General features: G+C 40.5%; 1 protein-coding gene across 4 annotated transcripts in view; it reads left to right on the top strand.

Moving 5' to 3' along the window:
• The window catches only part of rapgef4a (Rap guanine nucleotide exchange factor 4a), a 61,938-nt gene that overhangs the window by 25,241 nt on the left and 14,024 nt on the right, over positions 1–22,673 (top strand). For 3 of the 4 annotated variants that reach the window (XM_052605671.1, XM_052605673.1, XM_052605675.1), the window contains 5 exons: positions 12,985–13,057; positions 13,941–14,005; positions 21,230–21,280; positions 21,406–21,512; positions 21,833–21,954. In XM_052605671.1, coding sequence (XP_052461631.1) covers positions 12,985–13,057; positions 13,941–14,005; positions 21,230–21,280; positions 21,406–21,512; positions 21,833–21,954 — 418 coding nt within the window. The remainder of the gene's footprint in view (positions 1–12,984; positions 13,058–13,940; positions 14,006–21,229; positions 21,281–21,405; positions 21,513–21,832; positions 21,955–22,673) is intronic. The other variant, XM_052605672.1, reaches the window with a different exon arrangement.

The raw sequence follows: 22,673 nt of genomic DNA, 5'->3' as shown, positions 1-22,673 counted from the left end.
TTCGCCACTAGAGGGTGCCACAGCACCGCCAGTGAGCGAAGCCGGGAAGGGCTCACTCGCTGCTCAAGTGGAGAACTGGTGCGCATGCGCAGTTCATCCCTGGGTTTTAACCACGATAGACAGAGGATACAGACTTCAATTCACTGTAAAACCTCCTGTGTTCAATGGAGTGGTGATTTCAGTGGCCCAAGGGGAAGCAGCTCAGGTTTTTGAGGAAGAAATATCCTCTTCAATGAGAAAATGAGTGATAAGAATGATTCCAATGGAGGAAAGCCAGATGGGCTTCTACTCCCCTTATTTTGTGATTCCCAAACGAGGGGGAGGTCTCCGTCCCATTTTAGATTTACGGGTCCTCAACAAACACCTCAGAATATACAAATTCAAAATGCTTTCACTCAGAACTTTGTGTCAAAGTATTCGTCAAGGGGATTGGTTCACCTATCTGGACGATCTGCTCATCTGCGCACCGTCTCGCCTCAAGCAGAGAGCGATACACACACACTAGAGACGCATCTGGAGAGATTAGGTTTCAAGATAAACCAAACGAAAAGTTGTCTAATTCCTTCACAGGAAATAGTCTACTTGAGTCTCAGGTTGAATTTAGTGGGGTTTCGAGCGTTCCTATCAGAAGAACGCATCAAAACATTTCTCAACTGCCTCTCCCTCTTTCAACGAGAGAGTTTGGTCTCTTTCCGAATGTGTTTCGACTACTGGGTCTGATGGCCTCAACAGTGTCAGTGATTCCCCTGGGACTGCTGAGAATGAGGGATTTTCAGAACTGGACAGCGTCACAGGGCATTCGCCCCACGAGCCGTCTCAGCCGCAGAGTGCGAGTCTCACCAGAATGCATGAGCGCTCTCTGTCATTGGAGAGTCCCGTCTTTTCTCAGGACAGGGTGTCCTCTGGGTCCTGTACTATTGAGGAAAGTGGTGACAACAGATGCATCTCTCACGGGCTGGGGGGCAGTGTTCGAGGGCAGAACAGTGAGGGGAGTTTGGTCTTCGTCACTGAGAGAAAAGCACATACATTTTCTAGAACTACTTACAGTGTTACTAGCTCTGAGACATTTTGTGCTTTTTCTCAAGAATCATCACGAATTAGTCAGGACAGACAATACAACGGTGATAGCCTACATAAACCGACAGGGAGGAGTGCGTTCTCACAAGCTCCATTTGTTAGTGAAAGACCTGATTATGTGGAGCAGCAGAAACCTCCTGTCATTACGCGCGACGCATGTTCCAGGAATAATGAACAGGGGAGCAGACTTACTGTCCAGAGGGAATCCTCTGTACGGGGAATGGAGACTCCACCCCCAAGTTATGATAATGGTGTGGCAGAGATTCGGCCAAGCCGCCGTAGAGCTCTTCGCATCGCGCGAAGACGCGCAATGTCCCCTGTTCTTCTCTCTGGTGGGCAACGATGCACCGTTGGGTGTGGATGCTCTAGCCCACGAGTGGCCAGACGTATTACTTTACACTTTCCCTCTGTTGAGCCTGATCGAGCCGACACTACGAAGGGTTCGGGAATTAAAACATGTAATGATTCTGATCGCGCCATACTGGCCGGGGAGATTGCGCAACTCCTCTACGACCAGCCATGGCCGTTACCAGCGCGCAGAGATCTCCTCTCACTAGCACGGGGGAAAATATTTCACCCTTCCCCTCAGAAACTAGCTCTCTGGGCCTGGCCCGTGAGAGGCTAAATCTGGATGCAGCTGGGTTACCTCCAAAAGTGATTGAGACAATTAAGAATGCGAGGGCTGCCTCAACGCGCTCTTTATATAAACTCAAATGGAGGGTGTTTGAGAGTTGGTGCGCAGAAAGGAACATTGTTCCTTCGATACTAGGTGTAACCAGGGTGTAACATTGTTCCTTTCTTGTGTTCAGTTTCGGATGTGCTGTTTTTTTTACAGGACCTTCTAGATAAGGGCAGAGCCTTTTCTACGGTTAAGGTTTATCTGTCGGCTATCTCGGCATGTCATGTGGGTATTAACTCGTGTACTATTGGCCAGCACCCTCTCGTCTGTCGGTTTATGAGAGGTGCACGTCGGTTACACCCAGTATCGAAGCCGCTGGTCCCGCCCTGGGACCTGTCCGTGGTTCTGAACACGCTCTCAAAAGCCCCTTTTGAACCCATTGATAAAATTGCCTTGAAGCTACTAGCTCTAAAGACGGATCTGTTGCTCACTCTCACTACAGCAAAAAGGGTGAGTGAACTACCTGCTTTATCAGTTCACTCCTCATGCATGATGTTCACTCCGGGTGTTCAAAAGGTAACTTTTAGAACTAACCCTGCGTTCGTACCAAAAGTGTTTGATCACGCGAGGGCAGTTCAATCAGTGAACCTGCTAGCTTTTCATCCTCCACCCTTTGCAACCCCAGAGGAGGAGAGGTTGCACACTTTATGTCCTGTTCGTACTCTGCATATGTACGTTCAGAGAACACATACACTTCGTAAGAGCAATCAGCTGTTTGTCTCGTGGGCTTGATTCTTACAGAGGAAGACCTATCTCCCGTCAACGCCTTTCCCATTGGGTGGTGGAGGCTATCGTATTATGTTACAATAATTCAAATTTGGAGCCTCCAATAGGACTACGAGCACAGATTCAGATATAAATGTAATTTAAAAAATAAATAATGTCACCTACAGCAGCAGCAACGTGCCAGCACCGCGTCAAGCTGTGTGTAAAGACACAGAAAACCCGAAGCAGCCATCACGCAACTGACACGCAGCAGAAACGCCACGCTCACGCCATGCAACCAGTGTGTCACCGGCCGTCTCTGCTGCGTGTCAGGAGCGTGGCGGCTGCCTCGCATTTTCTGTGTCTTTACACACCAGAACCGTGCTTGACGCGGTGCTGGCGCGTTGCTGCTGCTGTAGGTGACATAGAGGGAGGCCGCCGACAGACTATACTTCATGTATACTTCATCTATACTTCGTTGAGCATAAATATAAAGCCTACTGATAAAGGACACCGTCAACAGTATTGACGGCAAAATAGACTATGTTTGACAGGTGCAACATTTGAAAATCGATAATTATTTATTTTTTAAATTACATTTATATCTGAATTTGTCAACCTATAGACTTTCAAATATCAAAATGTCATGAATATGTATTTGTGTACAAAATGACAAACATATTTTCCTATTATATTTAGCCTGTAAACGCTTTCAACATGCGCACGTGTCGCGTGAAAAATAGGCGTCAGTTCTATTTCTAGCATGCACGCGTTTTCTGCGCGTCTCACGCAGGCAGTCTGCAAGCTCTAACCTGTTAACATGGGAGCCGAATTAAAAACAGACACGCCACACAGCTGAGACGCTTGTGCAACGCATCCAGTGTGTCGCTGGCCTTAGAATCAGCTGCAGGGTGGGATTTGCGCTGAACGCGGAGACTTCCGCCACTTAATATGTTCGTTTGGAAACAAAAAAATATGTTCCGCAAACAAAATATTGCATGTGGTCATTCGGTCACACGTCCACCGTACTGAAAGCCCTGTACCGAAACGGTCCGGTACGAATACACGTACCGTTACACCCCTAGTACACAAGTGAACATAGTGTAAATCTAAAGTGCAACCATACAAAAGTAATATTGTGAAACATTTTTACAATTTAAATGAGCTCGAATTTTACTGCTGTGATGCGCAGCTGTATTTTACGCATCGTTACTCTAGACTTCAGAGTCACATGATCTTCAGAAATCATTCTGATATGATGATTTGCTGCTCAAAAACAGCTCAGATTATTATCAATGTTGACAGTTGTGCTGCTTCATATTTTTGTCCACTGTCATTTTTTATCAGTTTAATGCATCACTGCTGAAGAAAAGTATTATAAAGTATAATTTATTATTATTATTATTATTATTATTATTATTATTATTTACTGAATCCAAGCAGTTTTAATTGATTACATACAATTTATATCAAATTCTTATATTACAAAATAAAACAAAAACTGCAAACAATGACACAAAAATAATCAAGATATGTTGCTTGGTTATATAATGAATATCACAGAAATGTTGATCTTTTCAAATCTAGATGACTCCGTTCTACTCTTGATTTGTTTTGGCTGATCTAGTGAGTTTAATGTCTTGCTGTTTTCTGTCTGATCAGAGATGTGATTGTCTGAGGTTTTCAAGTGTAGAGGCTGGTTATGTAAGAGTTTGCTTGAGATATTCACACACCCTGAGCATGAAGGCTTCATTACTCATTACTCTGCTCAGGTTGGATGCCTGCAATGTAAAGAAACAAATCCTGCCACATTTAGTATCACTCTGCACAGCATACATGTGCACGTGTGTGTGTGTGTGTGTGTGTGTGTGTATGTGTGTGCACTTGTATTTGTTTCATCATATGTTCAAGTGAGTGACCATTTTTGGGTGATATTTATATACAGTATTTCACATACAGTATTGTCTCCTTCCAGCTTTGTGTGTGCACACGCGCATGTATGCATGTGTTATTTTGTATTCTGTTTATTGAGAGTCTGGGTGTTCCCGCTATTGGAAACTCATTTTAATAGAAATGTGATTTTGTGTGTGCTGTTTGTGCATCTGACTGTGTAATTGTACAGTATATCAGCCTCCACTAAGCACCTCTGGGCTGCCATGTCTCCTCCAGTCACAGCACCCCAGTAAAGCCCCATGGGATGATGGGTAAATTATCAGTGTTCTGTTGCTGTACATAATTTAAGTCATTATAGTTTAGTGTATAGCATATATGCAGGGTTAACTAAACTAAAACTAAAAGCATACTAACACTTTTGTTACTTGAAACAAAATGAACATATATGTAAATTAATAATATAAATATTATTGTAACACTGTGTAGAGGAAAGGCACACAAAGACAAAAGGTCATCTACACAAGAATTTTATAGAATCCAAAATGATAATCCATGAAGGCAAAGGGAACACGCAGCAAAAGATCAACAATACCGTACCAGGAAGAACTGAAAGGGAACAACTTACATGCACAGACCAAATTAAGATAATGCATACAAATGCATCTCAACACAGGTGAACAATGTTGAGAGTGTCCAAAGGAGAGGCAGAAACTAGGTCAAACTCAAAATGGGCATGAAGACAAAAACTAAATGAAAACACAACAGAAGTCCATATTTGTTACAGTACTCCCTCCTCTCGGAAGGTGGGACCTCATGCCATAGCAAGGCGAGCAATGGAGGGAGGGAGGGGGGAGGACAAGGTGTTGGCATGGGCAGGAAGAGAGGCAGGCAGATGACCAGAGAGAAGCCAGTGAGGAAACAGAAGGGACCAATGAGGATCAGATGGTGCGAGGATGGAGAAGGAGGGATTTGGAGCAAGTGGAGGAGCCAGGTGGGACTAGACCGCAGCCAAAATGATGGCCCACGGTGGAGTCGATAGAGGGAGGTAAGAGCAATGGTGGAGCCGCTGGGTCGACTGCCTGAGACGGAGAAAGTCTAGCCATAGGATGATCTCGGAGGCAGAGACGAGGGATTCTCCAGCCATGACACAGATGGAAACTGGCAGACCTGCGGCGAACTCAAATCACTGATAGTGGACTGAGGGAGGGCAGAGGAAAGGAGAAAAAGGAGGTGCTGGTGAAGATGTTGAGCTGAAGGGAGGGTGAGAGGGTACTTTGAGCCGTCCCAAGGTTCAGGGATGGCGAGCACTGCCCACACACACCAAATGGAGACACCCATGAAAGGTTGTGTCATAGAAAGTGGAACGACTTCCAAGGTCATGACATGACAGGCCGATAGTTCAGTACAGACAAACAGTTCAAAACAGACCTCCATGGTCGATTCAGGATATACAGGGAGGTCATAAACGGCCTTAATGGCTGTAATAGGATAGGCAGATATTTCAGAAGAAGATGGAAGACTGGGATTACTGACTACAAGTCAATTTAATCCTCAAAGTCCTGACTCAGCTGTGGAACAGTGGGAGGGTCGCATGTGTTATTGCCAGCTCTCAGACCTGGTCAGATGATCGGGGAGGCTCCAGGGCGGTCCTCAGCTCTTTCTTGCGTTGGATTTTTGGTTTCGGTGGCTGACACTCCGCACAGCGGGGCAATGGATGATTGGGTTCTGGGTCTGGAGTGGGGCCGGCAAGAACAATGGTGAATGGCGAGTCAATGCTCACCAGCACCCACTCCACGAAGGTGGTGAAACCCTCCTGAAGGGTTTCTACACAAGAGTTAAACAATCTAAGAAGATGATAATCCATGAAGGCAAAGGTAACAGAACAGAATAGTGAACAGAATGAACTAATCAAAAGGAGAGACAGAAAGTGTTTCTCAATGTCAAGGAAGGATCCTCGGAAGCCAGTATTTTGAGGATGCTACGTCATCAACATCCGGCGAAGGACTGTTCCAATGTCGAGGATACTTGGATTTTCAACCAAGGACTGAGTCCTTCGTTCGAAGAATATCCCATACACAGGAAAGGATTCATATGTGTATCCTTCGCGTTCTTCGCGCTCTCAAATCACCCACAATCCTATGCGCGCATCTTTGCTATCTAACGTTAGTTCAAAAATGAAAAAATGTCGAACGTTAACATAGTCGGAGCGTTAAAGATTTTTATTTACGTTAGCAAACATTTGTTATAACTGTAGTAAACATATGTTAAAGTTCAAATTACTACTGTATTGATATTGGACATAAGGACCAGTCCTACCAAGGAAGTATCCTTGACATTGAGAAACGCCTCGAAACTAGATCAAACTCAAAATGTGCTTGAAGAAAGACCCATGTATTAATGAGCATTAACATTTATTAAAGTGACAAGGTTCAAAAACATGATGTTTGTGTTTCTTAATTGGGATGTGTTATTCATTTAGCTAAAAATTATTGAATTGAGTTGAATTTTCATTCTGCACTCATAAATACAATAATCCAATTAAATCTTTATAGCCTACAATACATCTCTTTGTCACTTTGCCTCCTAATTGTCATTTCATTTTCTTGTGTTTGAGTAATTAACTCATTAGTTCTTTTGTTTACTCCTCTACAAATACTTTCAGGTTTCCATAATTCGGGGTCCATTCTCGTTGATGTTTATTTGTTCATGTAATGAAGATTTATTTGCCTGTCTTCTGGATATTCTAATTAAAATACCTTTTTGTTGATCTCCTTCGTCCTTGTGTGTTTGTGCCTCACCAACTGCACTGCTATACAGTATGTGTATATACGTTAAAACATCTATAATGCTTTAATGTTGATGTAAAGGTTTGTTCCACTATGTAGGAGTGACTGATCAAATTTAGAAAAAAGGCTACTTTCTTTAAGAACTCTCATCCTTTGAAAAGCTTATAGTTGACTCATAGTTGCATAACACAACACTCTAATTACCTTTATCACCCGCCTCATACAGATCTTAACACATGTGACGATCCAGACTACTTATAAAAGAGTCTCTCCAAAAAACCACCATGGAAACTGCTAAAGTCATAATAGGGGCCCATGTTCAGCTCATCAGTCCTAAAGACATTTAAATTACATTTTGGGGCTTTTTCACCTTTATGTCACAGGACAGTAGCAGAAGTGACAGTTGTTGCACACGTTGGAGCGAGATCCACTAGTCTACGGCTCTGACCTAAAAGACAGTCTGTTGTGCTTTTGGAATTTTACAGTCATTCACAATTCTATGAACATCTCTCTCGCCACTTGTGTGTTTATACTGCGTAATATTTGGGCTAATTTGATAAGCATGCAGAACTCTCAGTTCCATTTAACCCAGGTTTAAAGTACAGTTTAAATTCTTCATATATTCCATAAAATTGTTACAGAAATGACATTTTTTTGGGGCCGGTCAACACTGCTGCTTTCACAAAACTATTCTGGAGCCTATTTGATGATCAGTGGAATAATGAGCATTACATACTGTCATTAAATATAATTCTCCTAAGGAGAGCTTTGTGCCATTCGTCTGATTACCATACAAAGATAAATCATTACAAATACAATAGAAACATGACAGAGGCAGAGCCATTTCTAATTAGCACTGAACTGTCAGATGTGCTGGAGCTTTAGAATGTGAGCGGTTCCTTTCTAGAGATAAAGAAATGCTATTTGTAAGATGACTGGAAAATGCAATGTGTTATCCCTTATGAAAAGTTAAATGTAAACTGAATGGAAAGTTTTCATACAGTTATCTGCATGTTAACTGCAATTAAATAATGTATTATTGTTTAAATTGTTAAATTCACTTATCAGGACCCACTTAAGCATGACTAAAGTACATAATTACTTAATAGTTATTTTTATTGTCTTTGGAATAAGGTTAAAATACTACTGACTGCTCTGACAAGCATTTATGATAAATGTAAAATGTACTTTAAAGTTTAACTTTTAATTTGACATGAATAGGAAGTGCACTTTTTAAAAGCGTGTTAAGAATCAGTCATGAGAGTGTGCTGTTTTTAAGTACACTTTTTAAGTGGTATTTTATTTAATCCATATTACATGATCTGCTAAGATTAGAAGAACACAACAAGTGTACTTTCCATAAAATTGAGTGCACTTCATTTTCACAAGGGATTGCTGATTGTGAATGGGATTTGACATGTCACATGAGATGACAATGGTAATGGAAATGTCATTTTTGGGTGAACTGTCCCTTTAAGTGTCCATACAGATTTTGGGGCCCATTGTGCACACTCACCCTCTGACTGTTGTGTTTAGTGTTGTGTTATTTATCGACACATAAAAGTTCAGTTAGTGTGATTTATGGCATGCATCAGTCAGAGATAATTACTTGTCCTCTCTCAGAGAGTTGTCCACTCCCCAGAGAGGCAGACACTCAAATCTGTGGCACAGAAAGGCCACATTAACTGTCCCAGGTGTCCTGGTTAATGGCTCAGGCCACCCCTATGTCATTAGTCACCGAGCTTCATTTATTGGCACCTCCCATTACTAAAACTTTCAGCTTTGAGAGTAATAAAATAAGCTTCTTCTGTCATGTTCTGTCTATATAATGATATTTATCAACTATGTTTTATTGCATGTTCTCAATTCTGAATCCTTTATAAAGAGACAGTGATGTATAACATCTTCAGTTCTGTATTAGGTTTGATGGATCAAAACAGATATTAATTAAATTTACTGACATATTGCAAATGGCCTTTGGGGATGTGTGAAACCGCTGCATGTGGTGGGATCTTTAATAAATTATGGACGAGCTGGACTTCCTGCTCTTTTGCCAAACACTAATTGGGCACTAATCTCTCTTGTGTCTCTATAATTAGCTAGTGCTTTTGTCCAAAGCAGCATAAAGTATACTAGTGTTCTCCACCAGAGAAATCCAAGGTTAAGTGCCTCACCCAACGGCCCGATCGGCCCATCTGTCAGTTATAGATGCTTATTGATATGTTGAGGAACCTTGACTGTGCACTCTCTTATTATCATCTTTTTTTCTGCAACATTTTTAAGGTTTTTTTTTATACAGTAATGTTTTTCAATAACTTGCTTTTGTAGAAAACTGTTAACATGTCAAAATTAGATCCTTTCAAACCAAAATTTTATGAACTGTTTTATCCTTTGTGGAAAATAAGTGTGCTTGATTTTGTTGAATTTGCACTTTTAATGTACCTATCATATCTTAAAAGTACATGATAACTTGTAATATAAGTACATTTTGTACACAGTGGCCTTTCATTTCACTAAATACACTATACGTGCACTTTTTATAGAGCACTTTGCAATAATGTCAATAAGGTTTTACTTAAAGTACATTTTAAGTTCTTATGTTTTAATGATCTTGTCACAAATCAAGCCTCTGTGGCTCCCTCTGATCACCACCAGAGGGCTGCGTCACCTGAGTACTGACCATTCTCCGGACTTCAATTTCCACAATGCTGTGCGTGGGACTGATTACCTGCACCTCATTCGTGGTACTATTTAAGCAGCTCTCAATCTCAATGTGGAGTCTTGTTTTGTGTTTGCAAACATTTCATGGTTAGAGAGTTTGACTCCTAACCCTAAGGTTGTGGGTTCGAGTCTCGGGCCGGCAATACCACGACTGAGGTGTCCTTGAGCAAGACACCGAACCCCCAACTGCTCCCCGGGCACCGCAGCATAAATGGCTGCCCACTGCTCCGGGTGTGTGTTCACAGTGTGTGTTCACTGCTGTGTGTGTGCACTTTGGATGGGATAAATGCAGAGCATGAGCACGCCGCCTCCTAAACCTTTACAGACCACTTCCACATCAGCCTCCGCCACTGTCAGTCTTCGCCTGGATTTTCCTGAGAAGTTTAATGGCTCTCCTAAGTGCAGAGTCCATTCATCTATTCCTTGTTCAGTCACCTCAGAACCCTGCGATTCTTGGACTTCCCTGGCTACAGATGCATGATCCACAGATTTCATGGACTGAGAAACAGATAACCCATTGGTCCGACTGCTGTCTCCAACCATGTATTCTAACTATTCCCATATTGGAACCTTCTTCCATTCCCAATTTCCCACCAGAATATGATGACCTGGCCAAGGCTTTTTTAGTAAGAATAAGGCTTGTCAACTTCCACCTCATCGCTCTAGTGACTGCGCCATTGAACTCCTAGCCAGCTCGACACCTCCTAAGGGCAGAGACTTAACACAACTGGAGTCAGAGGACGTTAAATCTTACATTAAAGAGGAGCTGCCTAAGGGTTTCATCCGACCTTCTAACACTCTGGCTTCTGCCGGGTTTTTCTTCATAAGCAAGAAGAATGGGGGACTTTGTCCTTTGCATCGAGGCCTGAACAAGATTACTGTCAAGTTTTGTTACCAGTTCCCTCTGCTTCCAGCAGCCTTTGAACAGCTCCGCACTGCCAGGTATTTCACCAAGCTCAACCTCCACAGTGCATAGTTTGAATCTGTGAGTGTGACAAATGGAAAACGGCATTACACCATTCGGGCTGGTCAGTAGCCCTTCAGTCTTCCATGCCTTAGTCAACGACGTATTAAATCGATGGGTCATAGTTTATATTGCTTTATAGCAATGGGGGGTGGGGGGCACGCAACACTTATCCTGGTCCAACTTCTCTCCAGTCACTTCTGGTGGCCCACTTTACCATCAGATACGATCACCTTCATTCATGCCTGCCCTACCTGTAATATCTCTAAATCTTCAAGACAACTGACTGCTGGAGTGCTACAACCATTACCAGTCACACATTGCCATAGATTTTGTCACTTCCATGGGTCACATAACCGTTACCATTTGACCGGTGATTGAACTCTGCCAATCAGTTTTTGAGGATTTATTAATAAAGCTGCACAGGGATCCCAACTCTGTTGACTCATCATTACAGATCTGTTGTCATGTAGTAATATGTGACCCTGGACCACAAAACCAGTCTTAAGTTGCTGGGGTATATTTATAACAATAGCCAAAAATAAGTTGTATGGGTCAAAATGATTGATTTTTCTTTTATGCCAAAAATCATTAGGACATTAAGTGAAGATCATGTCCCATGAAAATATTTTGTAGATTTCCTACTGTAAATATATCCAAACTTAATTTTTGATTAGTAATATACCAATGGAAAGTTTATTTATTTAGCTTTTAGGTGATGTATAAATCTAAATTTCAAAAAATGTACCCTTTATATGACTGGTTTTGTGGTCCAGGTTCACATACTGTCTACTAAAGCACATGCAAAATACTTTATTAGAATTAGTGTTATTCAATATTACATTTACAACTTAAAGTTATATTAAATATACTAAAATGCATCTTTATTTGAAATGTGTAATTACAAATATACTTAAATACATGACATACAATTTTCAAATAATTTACATAAGTAGATTTTAATTTACTGTAAGTGCTCGTCTGTATTCAGTTCTACACTCATTACGCTTAGTATCCATATTTCAAAGACAATATAATTAAATATCAAATTACATATAAAAATTTACTTAAGACCTATTCAAGTGGGTCAAAAATGTACAGTATTTAATAAACATTTAAACAATAACAATTAACATTCAGTTCACCCTTTAGTTTTTTTTTTTTTTTCAATTTTTGAAATAAGCACTATTTTAAAATCTGTATAAGTCTATTATCTTTAACATTGCGAACTTAGGTTTTTTATATTAAAACATGTATGATGAAGGTATAAAAATACATTGCATATAGTATGAAAGACTACCGGTGAACTGTAAAATATAAGAGGTGCTACCTGTGATAGTATTTGAAATGTTTTAAGTGTGTGTATATCGTAAGCTCTGTGTGTGCCGCCTGGTCTTTGATGCAGAAATATTGATTTAATCCAGTTTAATCCTTTCTGATCTGCAGTCAGACCTGATTAAAGAGATTACAGACTCTTCCTCTGGAACTGCTTTTCTTATTTGTGCTCAGATGATTCTATCGTTCTGGGGAGAAGCTCTAAAGCTAAACTAGATTTTAGGTGGCTATTGCAAGAAATGTTATTAGATGTTTAGGCACTAAAGAGAAAAACCTTGAGAGGAAGCAGACTCAGCTGGGAGACGAGGTTTGTGGTGTTTTTCATGTGTGTACTATGTTTACCATTACTCAAACCTCATGTTAGTGATGTCTCTTATACTGTAGCTTTTGAGAAAATGTGTGTGTGTTCATGCATGTCTGCGCATTTTATTAATATATGACCAACTCTTTTACCCATAAGAAATATTTTTCACAATCCATTTACCTCCATGTTCTGAAATGAAATTGGATATCCAACCAAAAAAATATCAGGAGTTGATTGGATCATAAGAAGTGTCTCTATATCGCAAGTGATTTGCAGAGAAGGGCTAGAAAAAAAGTTACATTTGAGAGGCAAAAAATTAAGGAAAGTTTGGCTGAAGACTGAGAAGTCCAAAATATTTTTGGAGTAACTGATTTGGAATAACTGACGAAGCTAAGTAATTGGGGTTAAATTTAGTTTTGTGTTAATATTTTATTTATGTATTGTAAGAAATGGTTTCATTTCTTGGTTTCAGTGTTTTTGTGCCAGGTCTCGTATGTGACTGTGGTGTTGTATCTTTCAGAGTTATCGTCAGTGTATGGCTGGTCTGCTGGTCCCTCCCTACGGGGTTATGGAGAGCCGCCCAAAAGCTGACAGTAAGTACAAACAGTTGGCTTTGTTCAAAAACAATGATAATCCTGCTCTCATTTTTTGTTCCATACATATGACTTTCATTCTTATGTGGAGCACAGAAGATACGTCCCCCCCCCCCCCATAAAACTAAGCGTATTGTGATGAAAAATCTGTATAAAATTGAGCAAAACATCAGGTTGAAAGTATCATAGTAAGTAAGCAGTGCAGTGTATGTGCTTGTTAAATGTCCTTGGAAGTCATACAATAGCTTTTTGTAAGAAAAATACCAAAACATACACCAAAAGTTTACTGTCTGTAATAGTTTTCATGTCTTTTATTCACACCAAAGATCAAATATACAGAAAAATATTTAATATAGTGAAATATTATTACGATTTAAATAACTGTTTTGTATTTGAATATTTCTTAAAATGTAATTTATTCCTGTGATCAAAGTGCTAAATTTGTGCTTCTGCATAATCAAACCTGTCACATTGCGATCAGCTCTTGATAAGAAGAGTGTTTTTTTTTTTTTTTAATTGCTGTAAATAAGTTATTTACGTAAAATAGCATGTTTGAGATTTCTATGCTAATGTGTGTAGTTCAGTTAGTGTCATATGTTCTCTAAAGAGTGATATGCTGTTGTCCAGGGCTGAAGGAGGAAGCTTTTGTAGTGTGTGCCCAGTGCTCCCCACAGCCCCTCGGGACCCATTACTGAAGATTACACACATCCCACAGCCCCATGATGACTTTACAGACTATATTTAACCTTATTACTTAACTATCACTTCTGCTGAACCTGCTGATCTTCGATACATTTTACTCTTGCCCTGACTAAATGATGCTGCTCAATATTTATAGATTGTATTTATCATTAAAAAAAAAATTGTCTAATTTGTTTACAAGGAATGCCTGACAAAGACAATCTGAACAACAGTTCTGCCGGATCATCATCCAAACACTTAAATAAGGTTTGTTTTAATCTTCTGTCTCTTTCATCTCTTCAGTCAGGGCACATGTTCACTCTTCTGTCCAAAATCATGACCATCTGAGGTCAGTATCTGTCATCATCATTTACTCCCCCTCATGTCATGTGTGCTCCAGAAAGCACAATAAAAGGACAATAAAGCATCTTAGAAATATGGGTAGCACTTAAGTGCAGGGAACACTTTTCACTATTAACTAGTTGATTATTAGAATGTAAGACACTTCACATCTATCCCTCACATACTTGTTTTCATTCCTGTCAAAAATTAAATATGGTGCTACACTGACTACAGTATTTGTTACATTATTGTGGTTTTTGACTGTGCATGCTCAAATTTATCTGCATAAAAACTCTTTTTGACAACATAAGATGTCCTGTTTACATTTATTTTGTGTAAATAGTTTGTGAATAATCTAGTGCTCTTATTATTTTTTTGGCATCCATGGTTCCATGATGAACCTTTAACATCCATAGAACCTTTTCATTCCACAAGCGATTCTTTATAGTGGAAAGGTCTGTAGTTGTTCACATTAAGAAATAATGATTATTTTTAAGATTGTTTTTTTTTTCTTTGCATTGCTGCGAAAACCCCTCCTTTCTGACCTTTGATTTTATGAACGTACTGTGAAATCTGATTTATGCCTTCATGCCTGACACCAGGAGGCAAAATTGATAATGAAACTACTTCAGCTTTTCTTCATTTCTGAAAATGAATTTCTCCTAGTCTGTTCATGAGAAGTTCCTTGAGGTCCATATTAACCAGTGCTTGACTCACCTTATGAGCAAAGAGCAGAGTTGGATTCTTGTTATTTCTCCTGTGTGTCAGTTCTGATATAACTGCGTCCTTCCTTCCCACCATCTCTCAGACAGAACAAGAATACATTTGTTTGAAATGTAAAATGAACTGGGTAGCTCTGGCATCCTCTCTTTCTCATTTCTGTGTACGTGTTCCTGCTCCTTTGACCTCTCGGGTCATGTCCTGTCCACTGCTCAGACACCCAGCACGTCTGTCATTTTTACTGCCATAAGCTTTTACGATTTCTTTTTTTCATTCTCTATAGATGCATCAAAATTGGCAGGCGATCAATATCGGGCACAGCAGAATCTCCATGATTTGCATAATGGTGTTGTTTTATTCACTTAAGTGTGTTTGTGGCTTTGGTTAACAGAAGGCCCAATCCTTCGAACAGGATGTACAGAATCGTTATGCTATAAAGAAAATGTGTAAATCATGCTGTAAGATGCTGAAGAGCTCAGCTGACACTTAATTTGATTCAAACTTGGATGAGTTCACAGTTAATACTGCTAGAAGCTCGGCTGGACTGCAGACAGAATCTGTTTGTTTGGAACAGAAATATTTTTGAGATTGTTTACTTTGTTGCAGTTAATGGTGTTCTTGAACAGGGAAGAAGTTCTGAGTTCTCAGGCATGTTTTAATTTCATATACACACACAGTATTTATAAATATATAATTTGCATGCATTTCTAGAACAGGAATCTGATCATTGGATGTCAGGTTCAAAATTCTTGTTTTCTTTTGTTGACATATTAAAGGATTTACAGAAGGGATTCTGGGTGTAAATAATAATAAATAAACAAAAATTGTTCAGAGTAAAATATAAGTAAAGAGTAAAATATTATATATATTACACAAATTATGTCACGGATATAGCCATCCCACCAGTGTCAGTGTTTTTGCACCTGCCTTAATCCAGTTAAGAGATGCTTATAAACCCAAGCTCACAGACACCCAACCATCTGGTTTTGTCTGTCGTTTATGTGTAAGTTTGATATGTGTAAGTCATCATTAAGTTTGTGGAAGACACAACGGTGCTAGGTCTCATCAGCAACAGTGATGAAACGCACTACATAGAGGAAGTGGCACAACTGGCTGAATGGTGTGGCACTAACAACCTGTCCCTCAATGTGGAGAAGAAAAGGAGGTTTTGATGGACTTCAGGAGAAACTCCGTTGACCACTCTGTTGACCACCCCCGACTGACCATCGACAAGTCGACTGTGGAGAGAGACAGCAGCACTAAATTCCTGGGGGTGCACATCCCAGGGGATCTCACCTGGAACACCAACACCATGTCACTCTCCAAGAAGGCACAACAGTGCCTACCCTTTCTCCGCAGGCTGAAAAGAGCAAGTCTCTCTCCACCCATCCTCACCATATTCTACAGAGGAACCATAGAGAGCGCGCGGACCAGCCTCATCACTGTCTGGAATGGGAACTATAGTGCAGCAGAACGCAATACCCTCAAGTGGACAGTGAACACCGCTGCAAAGATCATCATTGGTGCCCCTCTCCCCTCCATCCTGGACATTTTCACTCGATGCTCCAGCAAACTCCACCCATCCCTTCCACAGTCTCTTCCAGCTCTTGCCATCAAGAAGACAGTACCGGACCATTAGAGCCGCTTCACCAGACTGCTCAACCGCTTTTTCCCCCAGGCTGTGAGAGCCCTGAACTCAAATCACCCCATCCTCCTCTGAAACCCCACTCAAACCGCCTACCTCCTGAAACATTGACCATCTCACATCTTACATCCCCAAACACCCCCAACCTTTCCATATCACAGAAAAACTGCCTGAAACATTATTTTTGTGTGTGTGTGAAATTCAAATAATTTTTGTGTTATTTGATTTAGTTATTTAGTATTATTTGAAGCATTCGTATAGTGTTTTTTTTTTTAGCTTATGTATAGGTAAACATTTATAACATTTATTATAGTGGATGGAATGACGCAGCTCTCATAACAGCTTATAGACAGGGGCTATCCCCATCTCACCGACTGCATCTTGCCATCTATGATGACAACTTTGGTTTGAAGAATCTGATCCAGTGATCTATTTGTGTGGCCCAGAGGTAGACAGCCTGTGATCTGGTATTACCTACCCTTCCTACTCTGTGTGCCACTGCCACAGTTGCAGTATCTTCGCTGATGCCATATCTTCCAGCATTAGCCATCGATCTGATGCATGTTGACTCATTTCAAGCTCTCTCCAGCCCAACGTCAAAGACGCATTCAACAACACCTATGTCTGTACTGTGGAGCTGAAGGCCATCTCATGTCTGAATGACCCATTCATCCACCTCGTCTAGTGGTGAGTTGTCTGACCACGAGAACTAAAGTTACTTCATTAGTGTACTTTCCTGTATCAGTGATGTCTGCCACAAATTTCATTTCAGCAAGGGCCCTCATTGACTCGGGCTCCCCGGGAAACTTCATTTCCAAAAACGTCATCAGCCAGTTCCACATCCCTCAAATCCCTTGCCAGAAATTAAATGTAAATACTAGGGGTGCTCCGATCACGATCGGCCGATCTTTATGCGTATCTCGTCAGTAAAGCCGGTTTTCTAATCAGCAGTTAATTCCATCAGGTGCGTGATTTCACATAGAGCAGCTGTTACTACACAGAGCCGTTGTTAATAGAGAAGATGTGCAAATCACGTTCATTTTCAGCGTTTATTGGCGCATCTTCTCAGTTAACAACGGCTCTGTGTAGTAACAGGTGCTCTATGTGAAATCCCGCACCTGATGGAATTAACCGCTGATTAGAAAACCGGCTTTACTGACGAGATACGCATAACGATCGGCCGATCGTGATCGGAGCACCCCTAGTAAATACCATCCTGGGGAAACCCCTCTGAAAAGGTATTATTACCCACTGTACACCATCCCTTACACTTCAGTGTAACTCATTGTGAAAGGATCTCCTTGCTGGACGGATCAACTGCAGATATCATCTTGGGACGCCTTTGACTAAAACATCATAACCCTCACCTTTCCTGGACGGCTGGTGACATCCTCCCATGGAGTGACTCATGCTTTAAAACTTGTCTATGTCTCCTGCTCTACCCTTTTTCACTATTCAATTAACTAAGGTGCTCAACTATTGAGAGTCCTGAAAAACAGCATAACATAGAGATCCCGGAAGATTATAGGGTGTTCCAGGATGTTTTTAACAAGCAACTAGCCACCCGTTTGCCACTGCACAGATCACAGGACTTTGCGATTGAACTGCTGCCTAGTGCTACCCTACCTAAGGGAAGAGTGTACCCACTATCCGTCCCTGAACAGAAGGCCATGGAAGAGAATGTAGAAGAGGCTCTTCACCAGGGTTACATCCGGCCTTGTACATCCCCTGGCTCTTCCATTTTTTTTCTTTGTAGCCAAGAAAGATGGAGGGTTAAGACCATGTATTGATTATCGAGCCCTTAACAAGCAGACCGTACTGTATAAATATCCCCTTCCCCTGGTACCAGTGGGGCTTGAGTTGTTGAAATGTGCTTGCATTTTCACCAAGTTGGACCTGCGCAGCACGTACAACCTCAACCGGATACGGGGGGGGGGGGGGGGGGTGAATGGAAGACCGCCTTCATCATACTCTACCATGGAGACATTTTTAATATCGGGTCATGTTAAATGGGCTAGCCAACTCACCCTCCATATTTCAGGCCTTCATTAATGACTCCTGCATCATTTTGTGATCATTTACATAAATGACATCCTAATCTACTCCTAGAACGAGTCAAACCATCATCTCCACGTTGCGCAGGTCCTCCAAAGACTGAGGAAGAATCACTTGTCCCCCAAACTAGAAAAATGTGAATTTCACTGCTGCTCTATTCAGTTCCTGGGCTACATCGTCAATGCCAAAGGTATACAAATGGACCAGAGCAAGGTGGACACAGTCCATCAATGGGCCATTCCCATTTCTGTTAAGGAACTTCAATGATTCCTGGGTTTTGCTCATTTTTATTGCCGTTTTGTCATTAACTTTAGCACCTTAGCAGATTCCCTCATCTCCCTCCTATGGAAAATGGCCAAACATCTGTCATGATCTCCAGCGGCATCAGAGACCTTTTCCCAGCTCTTCACCTCGTTTCAATTCACTGTGACTTACTGTCCAGGAACAAAGAATCAAAGGGCCGACACTCTTTCCCGCATCCATGCCCCAGACCACTCTACCTATCTACCAGAATCCATTCTCCCTCCAGCCATCATCGTCAGTCCCATCCATTGGGCTCTAAATGATCAGATTTTCTGAGCAACTCTCACTGAACCTGCTCCACCAGGAGTTCCCAAGGGGCTTACCTATGTCCTATCAGCTCTACGACTTCCCCTCATGGACTCGGTACACTCTTCCATTGGGTCAGGACATCCAGGCAGACAACAGACCCTCTCACTCATCTGAAATCGATATTGTTAGCCTGGAATGCCCGGAGAAGTCAACCGCTTTGTTCAAGGATGTTCCACCTTTGCCATCTCCAAGGTACCACACCATCTTTCCGAGAGAATTGCTTCCCCTGCCTATTCCTCGCCGACCCTGGTCACACCTAGGAGTGGACTTTATTTCAGATCTGCCCATCTTGTACTCGTACACCTGCATTCTTGTGGTTGTAGATCGTTTCTTGAAGGCCTGTCACCTTATTCCACTAAGGGGACTACCATCTGCCTTGGAAACTGCAGAAGCCCTATTCAATCAGGTATTCCAAAACCATGGACTACCTTAAGACATTATTTATAACCAAGGACCTCAGTTTATTACCAGAGTTTGGAGGGCCTTCTTCCGCCTCCTAGGTGTGTCAGTGAACTTAACATCCAGGTATCACCCGCAATCGAATGGGCAGACTGAAAGGAAAATACAGGAGACTGCATCATTTGTCTTTTCTATATCTGCCCGTGGAGGAGGGGGTACTGTCATGGATCCTGCCATCCCACCAGCGTCAGACCCTACAGCTCCACCTTCCCATTCTAGAGTATTGATTCCTTGCACCTGCCTCTGCCCAATTAAGAGTTAAGAAGCCGTTCTGTTAAAACTTTCAGAATATCAGTGGTGTGTATCAAAGTATCAAAGTGTTCAATATGCTGATATATTTTAGATATATATTAGATATTACTGAGAATAACTGAGCAAAGGTGAGCAAAACCATTCCATGTTTTGTTGGAAAAAATAGGTTTTACTTTATCTTTTGCCATGATTTTTCATGGCCTGGAATTTTTTTAATTTCCTGATATTTCCAGTTTTCCAGTGTATAACTGTATCAGTGGTTTGAACCCTTTGAATAGTGCACAATTATGATACAGCTGTCATTTGCTCATATGAGTCAGTTGACATCCTGAGATCAAGAGATCAGACATGAGGTTACCGGACTGCTCAAGTTGGACAGAGAGCGTGCGCAATCCCGTAGAGAACGAATAATGTGCTATTTTTACTTGCAAAATTGCACCTAAGACACATGCATCACAGAAACACATTGACTGATGGATAGAAGCAGTGTGAAGTGCGTCTAGTAATAATCACTGTGGAGTTGGTACAGTACCAGTACAGTCTGGTTGAGGATGGTCATGAATAATGTAAACGGTTTAGTTAAAAATGCAGCACACTGGCCCTGGACCAGCATCAGGAGGGAAAGCAGACCTGCTGCTCAAGCGCTGAGAAACACTGCAGTATGACACCATGACATGAATTATGTAATTTGAGAAGAGAATAGCTGGACATCAGCAGAATTCTACATGTTTGCAACCAACCTTTAAAGGTTCAAGTAAATTAATGAATTTATGAACATGATCAAATAAACAAATTAATAATCAAAAAAAGAGCAAATGAATGAATGAATAGGTAACATGATTGTGTGAAAATAGAAAAAAAGGATAAACAATGAGATTGTTTGTCTTTTCCCTATGCTGTAGAAAATTTGCAAATGTTGCTTTCCAAGTATCACAATTTTATGTCATCTTTCATTTTAAATAGAGGGTGACGTTTAATTATTGTATCTCCTGCACCAACTATCATTTAAAGCTAGTTTTATGTGAGTCCTGATATTGTAAATTCTTTATAAGAAAACTCATGCCTCAGCAAATGAGATGTTATGATATTGCTCACTAGGCATTTTACCTTATATATGGAGTCAGTCTGGCTGAATCTTTCACACAAAGCATTCATTTATTATTGAAGAGTTTTACAGTTTACTCTGTCACCCAGAAGCAATATACAGTAAAACTATCTGCCAATATTTCACTGTTCAATTCAATTTTCAATTCAAGTTTATTTGTATAGTGCTTTTCACAATCCCAGTCTTTGTAAAAAAAAAAGTTTCTACATTGTGTTGTATAAAAGTAAACAAAAGACTAAAGAATAAACCTAACACTCCCGCTTCCACCTCATCCCCATCTTTTTTCATGAATGTTTTCCAGAAATCATTCATTCAGAGTCCCACCAAACTTCACCCCGAATCCATTACTCAGGTATTTGAACCATCCTGTTATCAGTCTGACAGCTGTCAATCACAGTGTTGAGTTGTGTGATATTATACATCCTGTGTTATGTGTAGAGTGCTTTATTACTGTCTCTCTCTCTGTTTGTCTCTCAGGTGCCGTCAGAAAAGATCCTGCGGGCAGGTAAAGTGTTACGAAACACCATCCTGTCCAGAGCACCTCACATGATCAGAGACAGGAAGTACCACCTTAAAACATACAGGTAAGTGTATAATAAGACATAAGAATAATAATTATTATAATGTAGCCCCTATTGTATCTGTATGTTTTATTATTATTATTATTCGCCAATGGGAGTCTATGGCAGCCCTATGAAGGGAACATAGGAAAATTATGAAATTTGCCATGCTTCTAGTTATTATTGTTATTGGATTAATTATGATGTGCTGTATTCATTAATATATTTTTTTCTTATACATTACATCATTTATTATATTCTTATCTTTTAGAGTTAATTATGTTGTGATCTCAATGTTGAGTGGTTCAGTGGATTACCTGTATTCTGTGTGTGTGTGTGTGTAGGCAGTGCTGCATGGGCACGGAGCTCATTGATTGGCTGATGCAGCACACTTCCTGTGTTCACTCTCGTGTTCAGGCTGTAGGGATGTGGCAGGTGCTGCTGGAGGAGGGCGTCCTAAACCACGGTGAGGGTGTCATACTCATACACTTGCAGTCAAAAGCCTTTTTTATACTTTTATTCTGAAAGGACTGATAATGTTATGAAAAAAAAACTGCCCTTGCTGTTCTTTAGAATTATTTTTTTTTCGAAGACTCAGGGATTCAAAAAAATTTAAGAAATAAATAAATAAAGCAGCACAACTGTTTTAAACATTGAAAATAATCAGAAATGGTTCTTTTAGCAGTAAATCAGTATATCAGAATGATTTCTGAAGATCATGTGACACTGAAGACTGGAGGAATGATGCTGAAAATACAGCTTTGATCACAGGAATAAATTACATTTACTATATATTCAAATTAAAAAGTAACTTTTTTACAGTAATATTGCTTTTTACTGTATTTTAAATCAAATAAATGCAGTCTTGGTGAGCATAATTAAACATTAACATTAAAAAATCTTCCCAAGCTCACACACACACACACGCATGTATAATCACCCATTACATGCAGGTCAGTTACTGATTAATGCACTAAACCACAGAACAATTACTGATCTTAATTAAAACAATGTTGAACCAAATAATTAACTGAATAATGACACCATTGCTTTCCGAAGAGCTGCTGTATTTTCCTAACTGAAAAGTGATGAATTGTACAACATTGTTATTTTCCTGTTTATTAATGTGAAGCTGCTTTGAAACAATCTGTATTATATAGAGCACTATATAAATACTTGTGACTC

The sequence above is a fragment of the Carassius gibelio genome, chromosome A9, assembly GCF_023724105.1.
Source record: "Carassius gibelio isolate Cgi1373 ecotype wild population from Czech Republic chromosome A9, carGib1.2-hapl.c, whole genome shotgun sequence".
NCBI classification, from domain to species: Eukaryota; Metazoa; Chordata; class Actinopteri; order Cypriniformes; family Cyprinidae; genus Carassius; species Carassius gibelio.
Note: the sequence above shows the minus strand (reverse complement) of the source record. Positions and strands in the feature narration are given on the sequence as shown.